This window comes from Chelonoidis abingdonii, chromosome 9 (genome assembly GCF_003597395.2).
Source record: "Chelonoidis abingdonii isolate Lonesome George chromosome 9, CheloAbing_2.0, whole genome shotgun sequence".
NCBI classification, from domain to species: Eukaryota; Metazoa; Chordata; order Testudines; family Testudinidae; genus Chelonoidis; species Chelonoidis abingdonii.
Genome location: NC_133777.1, coordinates 13088588 through 13107078, shown reverse-complemented (window position 1 = coordinate 13107078; position 18491 = coordinate 13088588). Strand labels below are relative to the sequence as shown.

The 18491-nt window shown below is 42.1% G+C and overlaps 1 protein-coding gene across 1 annotated transcript in view; it reads right to left on the bottom strand.

Annotated features, from left to right (window-relative positions):
• PRKAR1B (protein kinase cAMP-dependent type I regulatory subunit beta) overlaps positions 1 to 18491 on the bottom strand; it is a 115820-nt gene that overhangs the window by 19355 nt on the left and 77974 nt on the right. Inside the window, exons 8-9 of the mRNA XM_032771018.2 lie at positions 15885 to 15945; positions 12119 to 12240 (exon numbers count right to left, since the gene is read on the bottom strand). Coding sequence (XP_032626909.1) covers positions 12119 to 12240; positions 15885 to 15945 — 183 coding nt within the window. The remainder of the gene's footprint in view (positions 1 to 12118; positions 12241 to 15884; positions 15946 to 18491) is intronic.

The window sequence follows — 18491 nt, the reverse complement described above, 5'->3', positions numbered from 1 at the left end:
GCTCAACAGGAGATAATTTTGATTGTGAGCTAAAGAGCTTTGCATTTATTTATGTGACAAACCATGGTGTTCTCTGCAGCATTAACAGTACATTCACTGCATGTTATTTTTACCATTACACATCATTGTCAAGGCCCAGGGTGCAGAGCAGCAATTCATGGAACTTGAAGTCAGGGGTCCTGGTTTCTACCATACACCAACAATGAAACCTACAACAAACTGACATGGTAAAACAGATGGGAAATGCCCACAATCAGGATCTTTAGCATATGAATGGTTAAAATGATCCAACTCAGGTTTTGATTTGTTGCCGAGTTTAAAATACACAATTGTATCACAGCAGTCGTTAATATGTGGGGTGGAGGAAGGAGATGGGAAGAGAGGAAGCAAGGAGGAAAAGCCAGAAGCTGTGGCAGCTGAGAGGAGTGATTCAGGTCCTTTGGCACTGGGACCTGGGTGGGGAGAGGACAAAAGCTACCAGCTGCTTTAAATTGACTCACTGGTCAATTACCACAAAGAGGGTGTTGCTGATGAGAAGAAGTAGTGGCTCCTTTCTTTCTCTTGCTCCATGATGGTGGTGGGTGGGGAGGCATGATCTTGAGAATTAAGAGTAGCAAAGCTTGTTTGCATAGGCTTTTCCCACACGGTCATGGTTCAGAGAGCTAGGTGGGTTATTTTATAACCTATTTTGTGCCTCCATCCTTCAGAGGAGGTCATCCTCCTACACAACCAGAATTTACTCCAGGTTACAACTATAGGGCCTGATCCAATGCTCACTAAATTCAATGGAAAGATTCCCACTGACATCACCAACTGCTGGCTTGGGCCCATCTATTGCTGGATTGGATTGCTGAATTCAACAAAGCACTGCAGCATGTACTTAATCAAATCCCTATTTAGGACAGCAACTACGAAGCACATGCCTAAACTTGAAGTGCTTGACCTCAAAGGGACTTAAGCACATGCTTAAAGTTAGGCACGTGCTTAAGTACTGTCTTGTATTATTATTAGTATTACCACATTGCTTAGGAGAGCTGGTCACAGGCCAGGATCTTACTGTACAAACACAGAAGGGATAGAATGCTGAGCTGGAGCCCATGTGAGCTGCAATAGCTACGCTCAACTGGTGACACCAGATCAACCCTTGTTGCAAGGGCTCTGGGTAAAATAATCCTTTTGTTGTTAAACCAGCTACAGCCCAGGAAACTCAGGCACTTATTGTTATTTTGGTTTCTTTCATTTATTGTTTTAGGTATAGCAGAAGCTGCTGTACTGTGCAGCCCTTGACAAACATACTCACTATCAACCAAATCCTGGTGACACTAAGCAGTTCTGATTGTAGCCTTTGAAACTCCTTTTCTAGACAACATTCATCTTCCTAATTAATAATTAATCACGTTGTATTTTAAAGAGATTATCATGTGTGATAGCGGAGTGTGCCTAAGGCAGTGACTTCATTAACCCGAGGGAAGAGGTTTACTTTGTAGTTCTCCTGCTTGATGCAGGGGTATGTGCCAAAGGGGTCTCTTTCAGGTTATAGTGTCAAAGTGTAACAATTTAAAGCAGGAAACAATTGGACCATTATTTTTCTTTTCTTTTTTTTTTTTTTTGTTAAACAGCTTTTACACCATAAATCTTCAAAAGCCTGTTTTGCAATAATACACAAGCCTACATTTACCACAAAAAGGCCTAACGCTGCAAGGCTTAAGGGAGAGGATAGCTCAGTGGTTTAAGCATGAGCCTGCTAAACCCAGGGTTATGAATTCAATCCTTAAGGGGGCCTTTTAGGAGTCTGAGGCAAAAAAAAAAAAAGTTGGAGATTGGTCCTGCTTTGAACTGGGGGTTGGACTAGATGACCTCCTGAGGTCCCTTCCAACCCTCATATTCTATGATAAGGTGCTGAGTTCCCCTTAACTCCTACTATACAGGGTCCCTCTATGTTAGCATTTTTAACCAGAGTGCAAACCTTGTTCAATCTAATTATGGTTTGAACATGATTTGCAACCATATGGAGTCAGCACAAAGAGTGTTACAGCTGTGTTCAGAAACAGTGCTTTCACTCTACAGAGTTCTAATCTCAAACACTTTTCAGCGATCATGATTGTTCACAACATGTCCCTGCCCAGTCAGAAGCATCAAACCGTGGCCCTGACTGAAATGTCCGAGTCAATAGGAACGGTCCCCATGATAGGTATAGCTGTGCTTGAAGACAATCGTCCAAACACAGTTCTCCATATCAGTTCTGCCAAGCGTCCTGCTGTACACATTCATTTTCAAAAGCCTTTACATGGTAGACAAATCATTTCTGTTCATTCCTTATTTAGGACCCTCCTTGCAATTACGCAATTTCTCATTTGCCTGGTTTTCATAGTAAAAATAATACTTGGTGCTTAAAGAGCATCTTTCACCCACCTTTGTAAAGTGCTACAAGATTTATTATTCTCTGATCTATAAAATAGGGATAGGGACACAAGGATATTAAAATTTTGTACACACTGTGAATTACTGGCAGAACTGAGAATCGAACCAGGAGACCTGACATCATCTCCTTTTCTTACCACTAAGATGATAATAATAATAATTAATAATGATAATACCTCGCTCTTATATAGAGCTTTTCATCAGTAGATCTCCGAGGGCTTTACAAAAGAGGTCAGTATCATCCCATCTCTCTTTTACTTATCAAAAGCTACTGTTAAACAGATGACTTTTATGCTGGATTTTAAAACTACTGTCCAATATGAAATTGCTCATTATTACATCTAATATCATATTCTCCAGTTTTCCTTGAACTTTATTGTATGTCAAGCTGCGTAATGCACACAGTTTTATTTCCTGTGCCTAAGAGTACTTAGCAGGGTTGGGAGACAGAAGGGAACCCATGCAAACAGTTCCAGTAAGTTGTCCGACATGACTATAATTTGGCATCGCCCTAAACTTTTCACTATCTTCTCCTGATGCATCTTTTCCTGTGGGTATGTATATGTTCCTTAAGCCTTTTCAAACTTTAAGGACTGCCACAGGCACATGGCAGCAGCTCAGTTACCAACCAGACATGATAAGCTCTCAATATCCAACTGAACTCAAAGGACATTTTGAGCATACTCACGGCAGTTCTATGACATAACTCTATGCCACATGTGATGCTTAGTAATGACAAGTGGATCCAAAGGATCTGATATAGGGAATGGTAGGAGCTGAAAGACGCAGCGTAGTACTTCGCAGCTGTAGACCCTAAAATTTTCTGGCAGCTGAATCAGAAAAACTTTCTTTTAGGTACTGCACCACTGAGCCAAGTTTTGGGCTGAATTTACAGAACAGCATATGAAAACAACTTCCTCTCTCACTACTGTTGTCTGTTAACTTTTCCAGTAGCCTGAATAGCAGATGACTATAACAGTCCTTTCCCCTAGTACCATGGCCCTGATCCCACTCCCACTGAAGTTAATAGCAAAACACTAATTGAACTCAGCTGAATCAGGCCCTATTTGAATGATATTTTATTTAGATTTACATTTTTTTTACTGGAGTTTTAACTTAGCAGGTTCCTACTTTAAAATGGTAGTTAAAAATATTTGCTTTATATGAAGTCAAATGAATAAAGCCTTCGTAGTGTTGGGTAGTTCATGATACAAATGCAAATTTATTTGTTAGAAACTGTACATCTGTTATGAGTTACACTTGCCAAAATATAATTCTTTTATGGTAACAATTGCTGCATGGTGCTTAAAGTTTTGCACCTCTGTGCCAGGAATCTCATATGGAATTATTCCATGACTTTGGAATCCAACAGATACATTCCACATCTGTCTAGTCTGAGAAAGCCTGAGTTTGTTGTGTGAAAAGCATAGTGGAAAACAAGATCTGTAAATGTCTGAAAATACAGAGCCCGCCGTTTTCATTTTTTTTAAAAAAACAGTTTCAACTCAGTAGTAAATAAATCTGGGGCCAATAGTTATTAAAGGATAAAGTCACTACTGATTTCTTGTATCTTTAAATTATGAAGTATGGTACAGAAGGTAAAAAAAAATTACATCTGAAAAACAATTTTCTTAGCCATTAGATATTTAAATTGAGACAAGTCTTGATGGGGTCTGCTGCTGATTGTAGATTTACATGAAAAATGAGGAGCCCATTCTAATGTAGGAAGACATCGTATGAGTGTTTAGGAAAATTTAGGGTGAAAGAAAAGCTTAATTGTCCTGGAATCCTGAGGATATATTTACCACTAGAGAAAGTCAGACAGACAGACAGACACAAATGCACACATACATGCTCTGTGTCTGTTTGCCCATCTACAAACGGGGGCTAATAATACTTTCCTACCTCCAGTACATGTGGCTACGGACATCTTAAATGGGTAAGGTTTTTCTGTTAATAGTATAATTCCCTCAGTTTTGCATATAAGGAAATGGGGACAGAGAGGGGCTACACTACTCATTTGGCAGACAATGAAGATAGATGGATTAGATATGGGACAGGGTTTTTATCGGGTTGTGACATTGACTTTGTGCAAGTAAGGGCTTGTCTACATGAACATTTAGTTTGCAGCAAACTGGGATGTGAACCTATCCTACACTAGCCTGCTGCACAAGAGTGGCTGTATGGAGTGTGCTGAAGTACAGTAACAGTTCCTTATTACATTTTTGATCTACTCCTATTTCAAAGCAGGGCAGATCAAAGTGCACAAAGGAACAGTTAGAGCATGTCAGCAGGGCCCACACAGAGACTCATTGTGCAGCACACTAGTGGAGCTGGTCACAAACTAAATGTTTTTGTATACACACCGAAGTCACGTGAACCCCTCTTTGGGGAAGGGCCTAACACAACAGAGTCCTGACTGGTTGAAGCCTCTGGGGCAAACCGGAATATAAATTATCGTTTCTTCTTCTGTAAAGTATGGATGACGATGCTTAGCACTTTAGTGGCACTCTTCTTCCATAGATCTCAAAGGAGGCTAAAAATTATTAGAGCAGATATTAAAACTAGAGTCTCTCTCACTTCTTGAGCAACATTCTGCCCTCTTTCCCATCAGTGCAATCCTGCTGGGGTCAGCAGAGTCACACAGCTATAACTAAGGGAAGAAATGGGCCTCCTATGCTCATCTTTATCTTATGTATGACACACTGTGCCAGTGTAGACATGTATTTTTTCATAATAAATCTCTTTAATGATCACAACTATCATTCAGGAAAGCACTTAAATGCCTGCATAGGCCAGCCCTGTTCATGAAAGCACTTAGAAGTGCTTGATTTTGATTTCAAAAGGGACGTGAACACATGCTTAGGAATGCTAAATACTGTAATGCATAACAGGGATGCTTTCCTTGAACGCTGACTATATAAGTAATAAAATAAGCCAAAGGATTGTGTGGAAAGACTGCTATGGTACTAGCAGGATGAGTGAACAAATGCAAGGCAGTGGAGATTATTCCATGTGACAAAAATACTCAATGTGCCTGTTAAGAGAAAGATGGACTCCACCACCATATGCAGTCAGCAGAAAATTATTCATGGTTTTCTTTGTGGTTGCTTTTCTGATCCTCCAGGAGTGTGAAAGTTTTGATTGGAGGAGGAAGGCCAGACAGCTAATTTATAGCAAATTTGCAAACATTCACTGGTTTTGGAGGGAGCCACATATCTTGCCCCTTCAGGGACAGAGAAAAGGCAAGAATGAGTTAGAAAAATGAAGTGCTGTATGTCGACAGGGTGGGGCCAGGTAAGTAGAATGGAAGAAAGGAATCCTGAGTTCTGTTCCTTACTTAGTCACTGACTCACTTTGACCCAAAGCATTTAGTCCCTGTTTTTCACAAGTGGGTGCTAATTTAGTTACTACCCTTTTTTTGGCACACAGTCTGAGACATTTGCAGATGTGTTGAGACTGATATCTCCAGCTGAAGTCAGTGGGAGTGGTGGGTACTCAGCACTTCAGGAAAAAATGGAGGCACTCTCAATTAATGGACACTGCCCTCAACCTCTCTGTGACTCAGGTCACCCATCGGTAACATGGGAATAATGGCTATCTACTTTGTCGTGTTGTTGTGAGGTTTAATCAATCTTTAAAATTGCTAAACATAACAATAATTGGAGGATAGGACTCTCTGCATCCATCACGAGTACAGTAGTAGTATTTGCAAACTTGTGACTGGGACCCAGTGGAAGTTTAGGAGGTGGTTGAGTTCTCTTGGAGATCTCCGTGTACTTTTGCAGAGATCCTTGGAGGAAAGTAGCCATAGATATTATGTTAAATAAAAAAGCACAAAAGCATGTATTGTCAATAACTGTGTGTATGGATATTTGTATATTTAAAATATAAAGTTATAGCTGCACTGAACCACAAGACATTTGAATTGTTTTGTAACGAATACTGTCTATATTGTCACAAAATAATCTATTGGTTTTATTAATTTATTTGTCATAGATACCATATCTCGGTGCTGCAAATTGGTTATTACAACAAATGAAAATCCAACCAACTCAATAATATCTTCCTCTTCATATTGAACAGCTGGTATTGTATCAGCCAGACACTATACAACAGTTTACAGAACAACATTATCATTTCCTGGAATCAAAACAGGGCTGCAAACTCACAGCTAAATAAACATATAATTACGACTGGCCACAAAAATCAACACAGATGATTGCCAAACCAACAGCATCAGAAAACAGTTTGACTGTCAAGTGTAAGAGGCACAACATACTAACTAGGCTAATCAAAAATTCAAGTTACCATTTGAGCACTGCTGAATGTATACATTTCTTTGCACAAATCATGTCAGGTGCTACCCCATGTACCAGGAGCCAACATGGCTGGAATGTTAGCACCTCAAAGTAATGTTATAGAGGAAAACAACTATGAAGGTTAACAAAACATGGGTGGCTTATAGAACAGGTTAACAAAAACTATGGTGCCAACTGTTTAAAATCTGTGGTAGGCCTGACACTCCTAGGGACTCTTATACGGTAAGAGCTACCAAACTATATAAACTTGGAGACACCCTTTGGGACATCAATCCCAGAAGTCTCTGTGATTGTTTCAAAGCTTCAGAAGCTGGGCCATTGCTTTTTCTAAGTATATACCTATTGTACATAATAATCATAGAAATGTAGGGCTGGAAGGGACATTGAGACATCATCAAGTCCAGCCAAGGCAGAACCCGAGTAAACCTAGGCTTCCATGACAGGTGTTTGTCCAACCTGTTTTTAAAAACTTCCAGTGACGGGGATTCCATAATCACCCTTGGAAGCCTATTCCAGAGCTTAATTACCCTTACAGTTAGAAAGTTTTTCCTAATATCTAACCTAAGTCTCACTTGCTGCAGATTAGGCCCATCACTTCTTGTCCTACCTTCAGCGGACATGACGAACAATCGATCCACATCCTCTTCATAACAGTTCTTAACATATCTGAAGATTATCAGGTCTCCCATCAGCCTTCTTTTCTCACGACTAAACATGTCCAGTTGTTTTTACCTTTCCCCATAGGTCTCCACTGGACTCTCCATTTGTCTCCTCTGGACTCTCTAGCTTGTCCACATCTATCCTAAAATGTGATGCTCAGAATTGGACACAGCTGAGGCCCTATTGCTGCCAAGTGGAGTGGGACAATCACCTCCAATGTCTTACATATGATACTCCTATTAATATGCCCCAGAATAATAGTAACCTTTTTTGTAACTGCATCACATTGTTGACTCATTTTCACTTTGCATTAGTATAATATATAATAAAAATCCAGTCTAAAATTGCTTCTGCACAGTGTCACTGTGTACTGCTAAACAACGGCCATACCACACCCCAAAAGTGACTGCATTTCAGTTGCATGTAAATTATTCCTGTATTTGTAGCATGCAAATAACCCGGTAATGTTTGTAGAGTATTTGTGGATATAAGGCCATAAATAAAAAAAAAGAATATTAAAGGAGCTAATATTTTTTGGACATATGTAACTGCAAACCAGCCAAACTACTTTCAACCAAAGTTTGCAAAATAATTTGTTCCTGATGGCTCTGCTCACATCTCCTGAAAAAAGTTTTATATCTGAGCCATAAACCTCTGTGAAATGAGGTTCAAACTACAAACTCAGAACTACAGCAGCACAAGCAGGCACAAGTGTAACTTGTATATAAAATAACTGGTAAGGGGATTTCATTCTTTAACACAGAAAAACACAGGCAGCTTCCAAAGTGAGAAACATGTAGATGAAATTCTAGGAGTGAATGGATGAATGGCTGGAGGGATAGAAGAACAGATAGTACATGAGTATGCAGTGCTAGTGCTTTGCTCCCCATTCAAGTCTTCGCAGCTGTTCGATTAAGAGGAGGAAAATAAAGGCCTTTGGTAACTCTTAAGCAGGCTGCCAATTTTCCACACTGGATTTGATGGCTAAGAAAACTTAGTTAATACTGTAGCCTTTTGCTGCTCCATGGAGCCACCAATTTTTTAGAAAACTTGTAGAAATGTACACTATGTTGTTTGACAAAGAAGCTATATTTTCTAAATGCTACTTACATACAAGCTGTTTTACTAACTACAAATATATTATGGGCTGGGTTTTTAAAATCTGTCCTCCCTTTTTGCACCCACATTTTTTTGTGGGCACAATTAATGTCATTTAGACATTTTAACTACCTGATATGCAGATATAATGACTTGCACTCAAAATTTTGTGGGCATCAAAAGTGGGGAAGCCAGGTCCAAAGTTTCTTCAGCGCTTCAACACCCACATAAAAAAGGAAGGAAAAAAAGGCATTTTATACACATTATATTCATTGTGGGCCACATGCGGGCAGCCTTATGCAGAGGTACTTGCCCAAAAATCTGAGAGAGGAGGGAGCCAAGGGAGCTCTGGCTGCCCTCACAAAATTCGGAGATGCCGCTTTGCAGGCCCCTAATGATTCTAGAGTGGGGCTTAATGGGTAGGGTCTACACCTTTGTATATGTACATTCCCTGAGCTAGCAATAGAAACTATGCAGCCAAAACTCTTGGATTTGGATAGATGGAGTGAGGGTTCCTAATACTGTAAGAATATGGTCACACACTAAAGCTGTTTTTGTGTTTTTGAGTCATTTTTACATTATCTTCTTGCTCCAAGTTGCACTATATTTGTGTGCGTGTGTGTAAAATACCCATCAACATCTGCTTGCTTGTGAGGCAGAAGGGAGATGATGGAGCTGAAAGGGAAGTGTCAAATGACCTCCCAGAGGATGTCTCAGATGCCTGACTGGTCTGACTGCCTGTGTGAGAGCAAGCAAGAAAGCCACTCAGCCACCCAGATTTGGTTTAAGCAAAGTAGAGGAACAGATTACCACTACCACCTGTCACAGTTGCTGGGCTAACTGCACCTCTGACTCCTCCTGGTCTCTTCCCCCCGCCCTAAGGCCTCAAGCTTTCACCTCTCTTGGGTGGGGAGGAAGTGAGGAGGGAATCCCATAATTCTCGCACTCTTGGACCAGACTTTGGGCTGCAGATCTCCGGTGTTAACTGTGATTATTTCAGCAGGCCCGAGTTTGGTTCAGTACCTGCTGTTCTGTTCCTTCTGGGAGCACCTTCTTAAAGCAAAAGTACTGTTTATTTAGAACGGAAGCATTTCAGAGAAAACAGATCTTAAAACAACAGATAGATAGGCATGTGTATAGACTTTCCCTGAGGCATAAGTCCAGGGCTGGGGAAGGCCCCAACTACTTCAGCCACTCCCACAAGACCAGTGTCTGTATTCCATGTCTTCAGGACAGCAGACACTCAGCTTCCACTCCCTTACTCTCCAGAGAGAGTTCTTTTCACTGTTCAGGGTCCTTTTGATCTCTACAGTCCCAACTTCAGCAAAACAGCTGAGGAACTTCAGGCTGGAGCCTGGAAGCCATCTTCACCTCTAATAGCCAGTGTCTTGGAATTGCCCCTCTCCTCCACCCAACCCCTAGCATTTGTTAGGAGGATGCTTATTATCACAGGGTTCACTCATGGCTGGAGTGGCTGTGTCTGGGGAGTAACTCCACTCGGTCTGTTGCCCCGATCTCTCTCTTGTTCATGCCGCAGCCCCTCTTGCACCAGGAGTTTCTGTGCTTCCTCTTTGTGACTCAGTTGCTCCCTCTTCATGGCTTGGCCCTCTGGTTAGGTCACTATAGTTTTCCCCTTCTCGGGTATCCAAGGCTATACCCAGTAGTGAGCTGGAGCCGGTTCCCACCGGTTCGTGGGAACCGGTTGTTAAATTTAGAAGCCCGTTTAGAACCGGTTGTCCTGCCAGGGACAACTGGTTCAAAAAGGGTTTTTAAATTTAACAAAAGCTCTAGCAGCTCCCTGCCCTTCCCCCAGCCCCAGGTCACCTCACTCCGCTTCTGCCTCCTCTCCTGAACGCTTCCCCGGCTTCTCCTCCCCCTCCCCAGCTTCCCGCGAATCAGCTGTTGCGCGGGAAGCCTGGGAAGGCTGAGAAGGAAGCAGCGGCTTCCCCCAGATGAGCTGGGGCAGGGGGGCGGGGGCACAAGCGGGAGGAGGGCTCCAGGTGCCACATGGCTCCGGCCTGGCCCCCAACCCCAGCCCCGACCTCGGCCGGGCAGCGCGGCTCCTGTCCGGCTCCCAGGGTCCGGTCCTGACCTCGGCCGGGTGGCGCGGCTCCGGCCCGGCTCCCGGGGTCTGGCCCCAACCTCGGCTGAGCGGCACAGCTCCAGCCCGGCTCCCGGGGTCCAGCCCCAACTTCAGCAGGCGGTGCGGCTCAGTCCCAGCTCCGGGGTCTGGCCCAGTCCCAGCCGAGCGAGGCCCTGGTCCGGCTAACGCAGCTGCCGGGCTCCCAGCCCTGGCCGCCGCCCCACCTTCCAGGCAAGCGGGTAAGGGGGGAGAGGGGCGAGTAAGGTGGGGGGATGTTGGATTAGAAACAGATGAGCTGGGGGGGTGGCTATAGTGTCAGGGCGGTCAGAGGGCACAGGGAACAGGGGGATTGGAACGGGGGCAAGGGTCCCAGGGGCAGTCAGGAAGGACAGGGGTTTGGTGGGGGCGTGGGGGGCCAGTCAGGGGTAAGGGATTCCAGGGATAGTCGGGAGACAGAGAGAAGGGGTGGTTGATGGGCCCAGGGGTCCAGGGTGCCATCGACGAATGAGAGAAGGGGTTGGATGGGGTGGCAAAGGGGGCAGTCAGGGGACAGGGAAGGGGCGTGGAGGGGGCCTAGGGAGTCCGGGGGGAGGCTGTCAAGGAATGTGGGGGGTTGGATGGGGCAGGAGTCCCGAGGGGGGCATGACCCCCTGGTGGGGTGAGGAGTAGGGAACCGGTTGTTAATATTTTGGCAGCTCATCACTGGCTATACCACTTCCTCAGCGGCTGGTAGGGGAACCTGTGCCCTTCCTCTACTCCAGGTTCCAGCTCTGGGACCCGCTGGGCCAAGGTCTGCACTGACCCAAACCTTACTGCAGTTACCCCCAAGCCTTTTCCTACTCCACCTCTATCAGGTTTTCACTCTACCACCCTCCTGGGTAAACTCCTTCTTCAGGGCCTGGATCTCAGGGCTCCTACTTTTCCCCAGAATTTCCTTCTTTCCTCTCTAAACCCACAGCACAGCCCCTTCTGTCCGCTCTTCCTGGCCTTATACCAGCCCTGCCTCCTCCTGCTCACCTGGGCTCAATCCTCAGAGATTGCCTGTCAACCTAATCCCTGCCTCGGGGGTAGCGTATCAGGTTAATTAGTCTCTTCTGAGCCTCAGTCACCCCACATTAGCCTGGAAAAGATTAACACCCCATCACAATTATCTAGAGCCATTGCGTTGCCTTCTTGCTTGTTTTGATGACATCCCCCTCTTAAACTAGACCAGTACATTCATACAGGAAATCTAATAATCCAGCACAGCTATACCATACTCTACCTTATTGACCACGCCACATACAGTATTCATACATTACAGATCAGCATTATTCGATTATTACATAGCAGTTCCACCTCTGCCGCACTTCCCCCTAGAAGCCAGTGGTACAGATTCTGATCTCAGTTGATTCTGGAGTAACTCTACTAACCTCAGTCGAGTTATTCCAGATTTACAATGGATGAACTAAGATTAAATGTGGCCAACTTTTTTCATTCCAATCACTTGAACACAACCCCACCAGGGGAAATTCTGTCAGAAAGCCACACTTACTTCTGTGATGATGAAAAAGTCATCCCCGGGCTCTCCCTGCACAACAATTTTTTCTCCATCTTCAAACTGGACAGGTTCTAGTGCATCGGCTACTGTAAGGCGTTCCCATTTGTCCAATGATTCTAAAAAATTAAAGATGATACAGCTTTACTGTAAAAGTGTCTAACTTTGACACAGGATTCACATCTAACCTGATACTTCTGGTTCTATTTAAAAAGAAATATTAGAAGACAATGAAACTGTGGTCAGTTCACTTTTATTTCATCGGTGCCTTTTGCCTGAATCTCTATTCCGGAAACATGAAAGTATTGACTATCTGTGTGATTTCTGATGCCCCAGATGAAGTGTATAATTTTAAAAGTTAGGTAGCAACAGAAGGTTATATCTCCCCGATTCCAGGGTCTGCTCTGTGCTGCCCCTGACCTGAAGTGTATTTGAGCAGACTAGGAGCTACCCTACCATACGAGCTGTGCATGAGCCCAGCTGCGAAAGACCAGAGCAGAGTTCCACTCCCTCACTGCCTCTGATGAACGCCACAGCACCAGAGAGGAAGTTAGTGCAGGAGCAAGCTCTACTGGCTACACGGGTGAGAGTTCCTCCCTGATGAGGGGATTCTCAGTTGGCTATTTACAGCCTGTTTTCTGAGGGTACATTTACGCTGCACATGGCAGCCCCACAGCTGTGAGACTCAGAGCTCGGGTCTACAGCCTCAGGCATGTACCACAGTGCTAAAAACAGCCGGGCAGGCTTGCTGGCTTGGGCTGGAGCTTGGGCTCCAAAGCCCCCCTCCCCTCCTAGGCTTCAAAGCCCGAGCTCCAGCCTGAGCCCAAATGTCTGCATGGCTGTTTTTAGCACCGTAGTACAAGCCCCGTGAGCCTGAGTTTGTAGACCTGGGCTCAGAGACTCACTGTCACTTGCAGTGTAGGTGTATGCTTTGTGCTACAAAGGAGACAAGAAGAGATGAGAACCTGGTTCCAAGCATCTGATCAGTGTCCCATTAAAGCCAATGGAAAAACTCTCATTGCTATGAGGGCCTCAAGATCAGGCTGTTTTAGCATGGTTATGTTTAAGGTTGTAACCCAATTTCAGTGACAATTTTGGCCAACTGAAGTGCACAAGGAATGCAGGAATAGATCTTTTATTTTCCAAGGGTGGCCTAAAAATGTTGTATGTCTTCAAAGCAGAATTTGCTAGTAAACATTAAAATGCATGCAACAGGACTTCACTAATGATGGGTGAATGGACGTTTTAGTATGAATTACTTGAAGTCAAGAATCACAACTGCTGATGTTAGCGCTTAATTTGGACTATTCTTTATTAAACTCTACCCTGCTTCCTCCTCTTGTTATTCAAAACGCTGTTTAGAAGCATCATGAAAAAAGAAAAATTTTGTTGCTGAAATTAGGAATATTAAAATAAACCTGTGGCAGAAATCAGAAGTATGTATTCGGTCTAACAAAACTATGTAGCAGTAAGTTCAGAGTGACTTGGTACGTATAACTGAGCATTTTCTGTTATTCGTTTTTTTCCTCATGTGCATTTAAAAATAATGGTTTCAACAATTTTGTTCCATGGTTACATATAAGTTACTTTCCTACATCATTTATGACCTTTACTTTGCAAACATAGCCCACAAAAATATTGTAAATGCAATATTCAAAAAGTGTACAGCTTAATTAAAAATATGCATAAAATCCTTTTGTAAAGACTGGAAGAACTGGCTTTCTGATTGAAAAAAAAAGGAGTCAGTAATTAACAATGAAAAGAAAGAGTTCCTTTAAACTTTTTCTTCAGTTGGCTTTATGAAAAATTCAAAGCTAATTGTAGCTCTGGTCACGAAGTCTCTCTCTTGTCTAAAGGGATTGTACCATTCCAAATACATTAGTTAATGGTACTTGCAAATAAAAACTTTATAGAGGAATTTACATGAAGTAACTGTTTAAAGTTCTTTTAGTTCCAGAGGTAAATTTATACATGCAGATAAAGTAGATTATATGCAGATTTGTAATCTCCTAATTTTGCATATCAAATCTTGATCTCACATTTAAATAGCCTCAGAGGAAAGTTTTCAAAATATTAATGTTTTCATATCTTGAAATACACATTGAACCTGCGCATCACAATCTAAATAAGTCTGAATGCAATTTTTAAAACATTACTTCTAAAATGCCATAGTTGACTAGTTAGAGGAAGTATTCAACCTGGAAACGTTACATTCAAAACATCAAATGTTTATATCAATAAATTACTGAGTTCTGACTCGGTTAAGGTGGGAAATGGGGTTGATTTATCAGTACTGTATGGCTGAGATGTCTCAAATGACTATTGAGTTTGCCAGCTGTCATCTATTATTTAAACACAAAATAGTATTCGATATTTCAGCTAAATTCTCAATGCATCCACAGCACTACATATGTTGTCTAATAACATTCTGCACTGAAAATAAAGCCAAATTTGAAGTCTTCATTCAGTCCTTACTGAGGAGAAACTCCTACAGCAAATAATGGTGCATTTTAAAGTGGCTGAGCTGAAGTCTATGGGAGTTTTGCTGAAGTAAGGACTGAGTATAAGATTACAGTGTCAACTTGCATGCTTAAGGGAGTTCATTTCTGAATAACTTCAAACTCTGAAATTACTTTTAAATGTCTCATTGCTGTAATTGTACTTCATTAGTGCAGGTGCAAAGATTTTTCTTCCTTAAACACTTCATATAATTTGGCATAATTTGCATTCCTAATTTATGAAATTTAAATTAAGTAATGGAGAAGGCTCTTTTGCATCCTGCCAGAAAAGATGAGAATATAAATGAATGATTTACCTGACATTAATCAAAGAATACAAGTGTAATTGCAAATTTCTCACGCCAGATCTTCTGAGAAGTTCAAGTACATTTTTACTAAGTATCTTTTTTGCAGGCTCATATCAGCTAAAATGGTAGTGGAATATTATAAATAAGCAAACTTAAATTGTTTAAATAGAAATTATGAACATTTTTATTCAATTATATAGTATATTAACCTATATATATTTTTAAAATAGCCAAAGATAGACTTCAAGCGGGAACTTCATGCATTTCCCACAGAATCAGCATCTCACTGTATCATCTAACACTGTCCTCCTTATTAGAAATTGTTCTCCTAATGGTGATTGATTGGTCAGGCATTAAGGGGTTGTTGTTTTTCCTACTGAAAGCCATCAAGAACATGTCCAAATTTCGTGGCTATCACATTAATCAAAGGGAAACAAAATCCAAGGACAAGAAGCTCAACAGATGTTTTAAGAATGTAAGACCTGGGTTATAAAAGAACAGGACAAAAACAATCTAAGCCCACTTAGATCCGTACTGTCAGATTTTTTAGCCCACGTAAAATGCAAGATCATTCCTGCAGGAAAAAGAAGTTTCTCACCTGTCAGCTGGAAAGATTTAACAGCACTTTATAACACATTCATATTACAAAAATCCCTCTTCTACTGCCCACTTGTGACACCACTGCTTAGAAAGTTACTAGCAAAGTGCCTACTCAGATTTTCAAGGAAAGACTTAATCCACCTAATTCTGATTTGGTATACAGTAAGGGTGAGAAAAATGGGTTCTAGTGAGAAGAACTATTTGCATTTTTTTACATGCTTTTCCTTGGCTGGAGATGATACTGTGAGGTCTTCTGTTCAACCACTTGCCACTTTTATCATCTCATCAAAAACCAAAATGTATTCAGACAACATGTGTGACAGAGAAATGAACACTGAAGTCCAAAGGGCAACTGACCTAAAATGGAGACCTTGCTCAGGAATTCTTCATACATCTTTCGCTTTCTCAGTGTGCTGCCCTGTTATTAAAGAAAGAGAGAGAGAGAAAAGACAGAACATTACACGAAGTATTTTTGTGATTTGCTCCTCCAGCTGCTCTTTCTGATTTTTTTTTCTTTCTGAAACTCAAACACAGCCAGTATAAATAGCCTACAGCAAGATTTTCTTCATAAAATGTCTGGGTAAGCCATATCCTTGATAAGTAATGTCAGTAAGGATCAAATTCATCCCTCATATAACTCCACTGACTTGTATGAAGTTACTGGACACCAAGGATGAATTTGGTCCCTTTTCAGCAATTAATTTAAGCAGCTGCATTTCTCCATTAATTTTTAGATATTATTATGCATGAGGCCCACAAGTAGTGAGCTTACAAATAAAAATGGGAGGAAACCCATTACAGATTCAGTCTGATCTGCCTGCTCAGACACCCTTGGCTTCAACGGGACTCACCAAGAGTTTATTATTAAGTATTATTTTATATTATTTATATATATATCTTTACAGCACCTTCTGTAATGGTGCTCCAACCTAGTTAGGCCCTCTAGGTGCATATGGAATACAAATAAACAAAATTACTATTGTTATTATTGAAAAGTTACGATGATGAAGTATTTTATCTGGTTACATGCAGCCATCATAAAGGGTTTTCAGAACATCAGAAAGGGATTCAGTTATGACCCTAGACTTTCCAAATACAAGATGCACTGCACCCAGATTACTCTTTGCATAAGAAAAGGTGTCCTGCCCTACAGAACTTTCCCAGCAGTTTTACTCACACATTATCAATCTCACCCCTTCTCCCTTCATTGTATAGTCATAGGTGACCTAAAAGAACAAGTCCTATCCCTGGTAACAAAGAGCAAGCCATAGAAAAAGGTTGTTCTTGCCATCACTCAATATTTGCTTGGTTTACAATTATTCACTCAGAAGAGCTGTATAAGAATCAAGCCCATTTTCAGGCTGTGTGAAAGATCTTAGCAGAAGGTGCACCTGCTAGCCAGACTTATGAAGGCAGAGCCTAGTGCAGAGAGGACATGCTAATCTTTTGAGGAATGGGGAAACCCAGGCCACATTTACTCACACCGTGGGTGGATAAGCCATAAATAAATATTAGTGTTTGCTGTAGAAAAAGCCACTTGTCTTGTCCTCCTGTAAGGGGAAAGTGTTGATGGGTGCTGGGAAGAGAGAAGAAAAGGGCAGTATAATAATCTCCATTGTCAAAGTATCCAGTAAGGGTGAAAATATAAAACGGGGACAAAACTCTGGAAAGAACAGAGCCAGATACCTCTATTCAGTTACACTACTAAGAACTAAACTTCTCTCCTCCTACACCCACCCATAGGTCTGATCCAAAACTCATTGAAGTCAAAGGGAGTCTTTCTAGTGATTTCAATAGGGTTTGGATTTGGCCCAAGAATAACAGCACCAGCAGTTGCTGCCACTTTCTCTCTACTCCTACACCAGTTCTGCAGGATAGAAGCATCAGCACCAGCAGTAATGGCTAATTATGCTCCTTCTGGGTCCACTGTGCATCAGAGCAGCAGTCACTGTCATTTTTGCTCCTCTCCTAGGCTCCTTCTGTACTGGAGTAGAACCACCAGACCAGCAGTGATTGCCACGTTCTACCAGGTGCCTTTGCACCACAGCAGCAGCAGCAGCAGCCGCCGCCAACATCATTGCTCCCATCCTTCACAATTGTATAGCCCCCTGATGATCCTTTGTCTCCCAGGATCTCTCCTCACATGCTGAGATAGCATTGGTAACCTTCACCTGACCTCTTCATCTGACTAACTATGCTCTTTACCTCAGAGGCCGTCAGAGTACTGGAAATGCCAAGAGTAAAAACACAAACTTCAAATGGAGGAATTTCTGCAAACCTTGCCAAATCCTGACAGCTCACTGTGAGACAATGAATGGAAAACTGGACCTTGTGTACTCCCTGCTCTCCTCCCTGCAATCCAGAGTGGAAACCAGACCAGCAAAATTGACAGCTGTGGAAAACCAGATTGGTGGTTTAGATCGATGGGCCAGGGCATGTAGAGACAGATGTGGAAAATGCTTTTAAAATTACTGCGGACACAGATGAATTTTAAGAAGCAGTAATCAGAAGCCATGAAAGGCTGCCTGACCACACCCTGAAGTATTTAGAGAACTAGACGAGAGACAGAAAGGTAAGAACTCTAGACATCCTGGCTGGCACTGAGGGCAAAGAGCCCATCAATTTCTTTAAGAAACGTGTGTGTAAACTCTTAATTCTGTAAGATTATAACAATGCCAATGCAGTTCTATAGAATTCTCTGACAAAACTAGCCTGATTGGAATGTTGTAAGTGTGAAGAACTAAATGGAAGTTTATTATTAATTAATTATTAATATTTATTATTGTTGTGATAGCACCTAGAGACCAGAATCAAGACTGAGATTCCATTTGCACTAGCTGACGCTAGAAACATGGTGAAAGACAGTCCATTTAGGTCAAAGATCCTACGGTCTAAATAGATACAACAGACAAAAGGGAGGAGAGAAAAGAGAGGAAAATGGACTTGCCCAAGGTTAGACAGAGC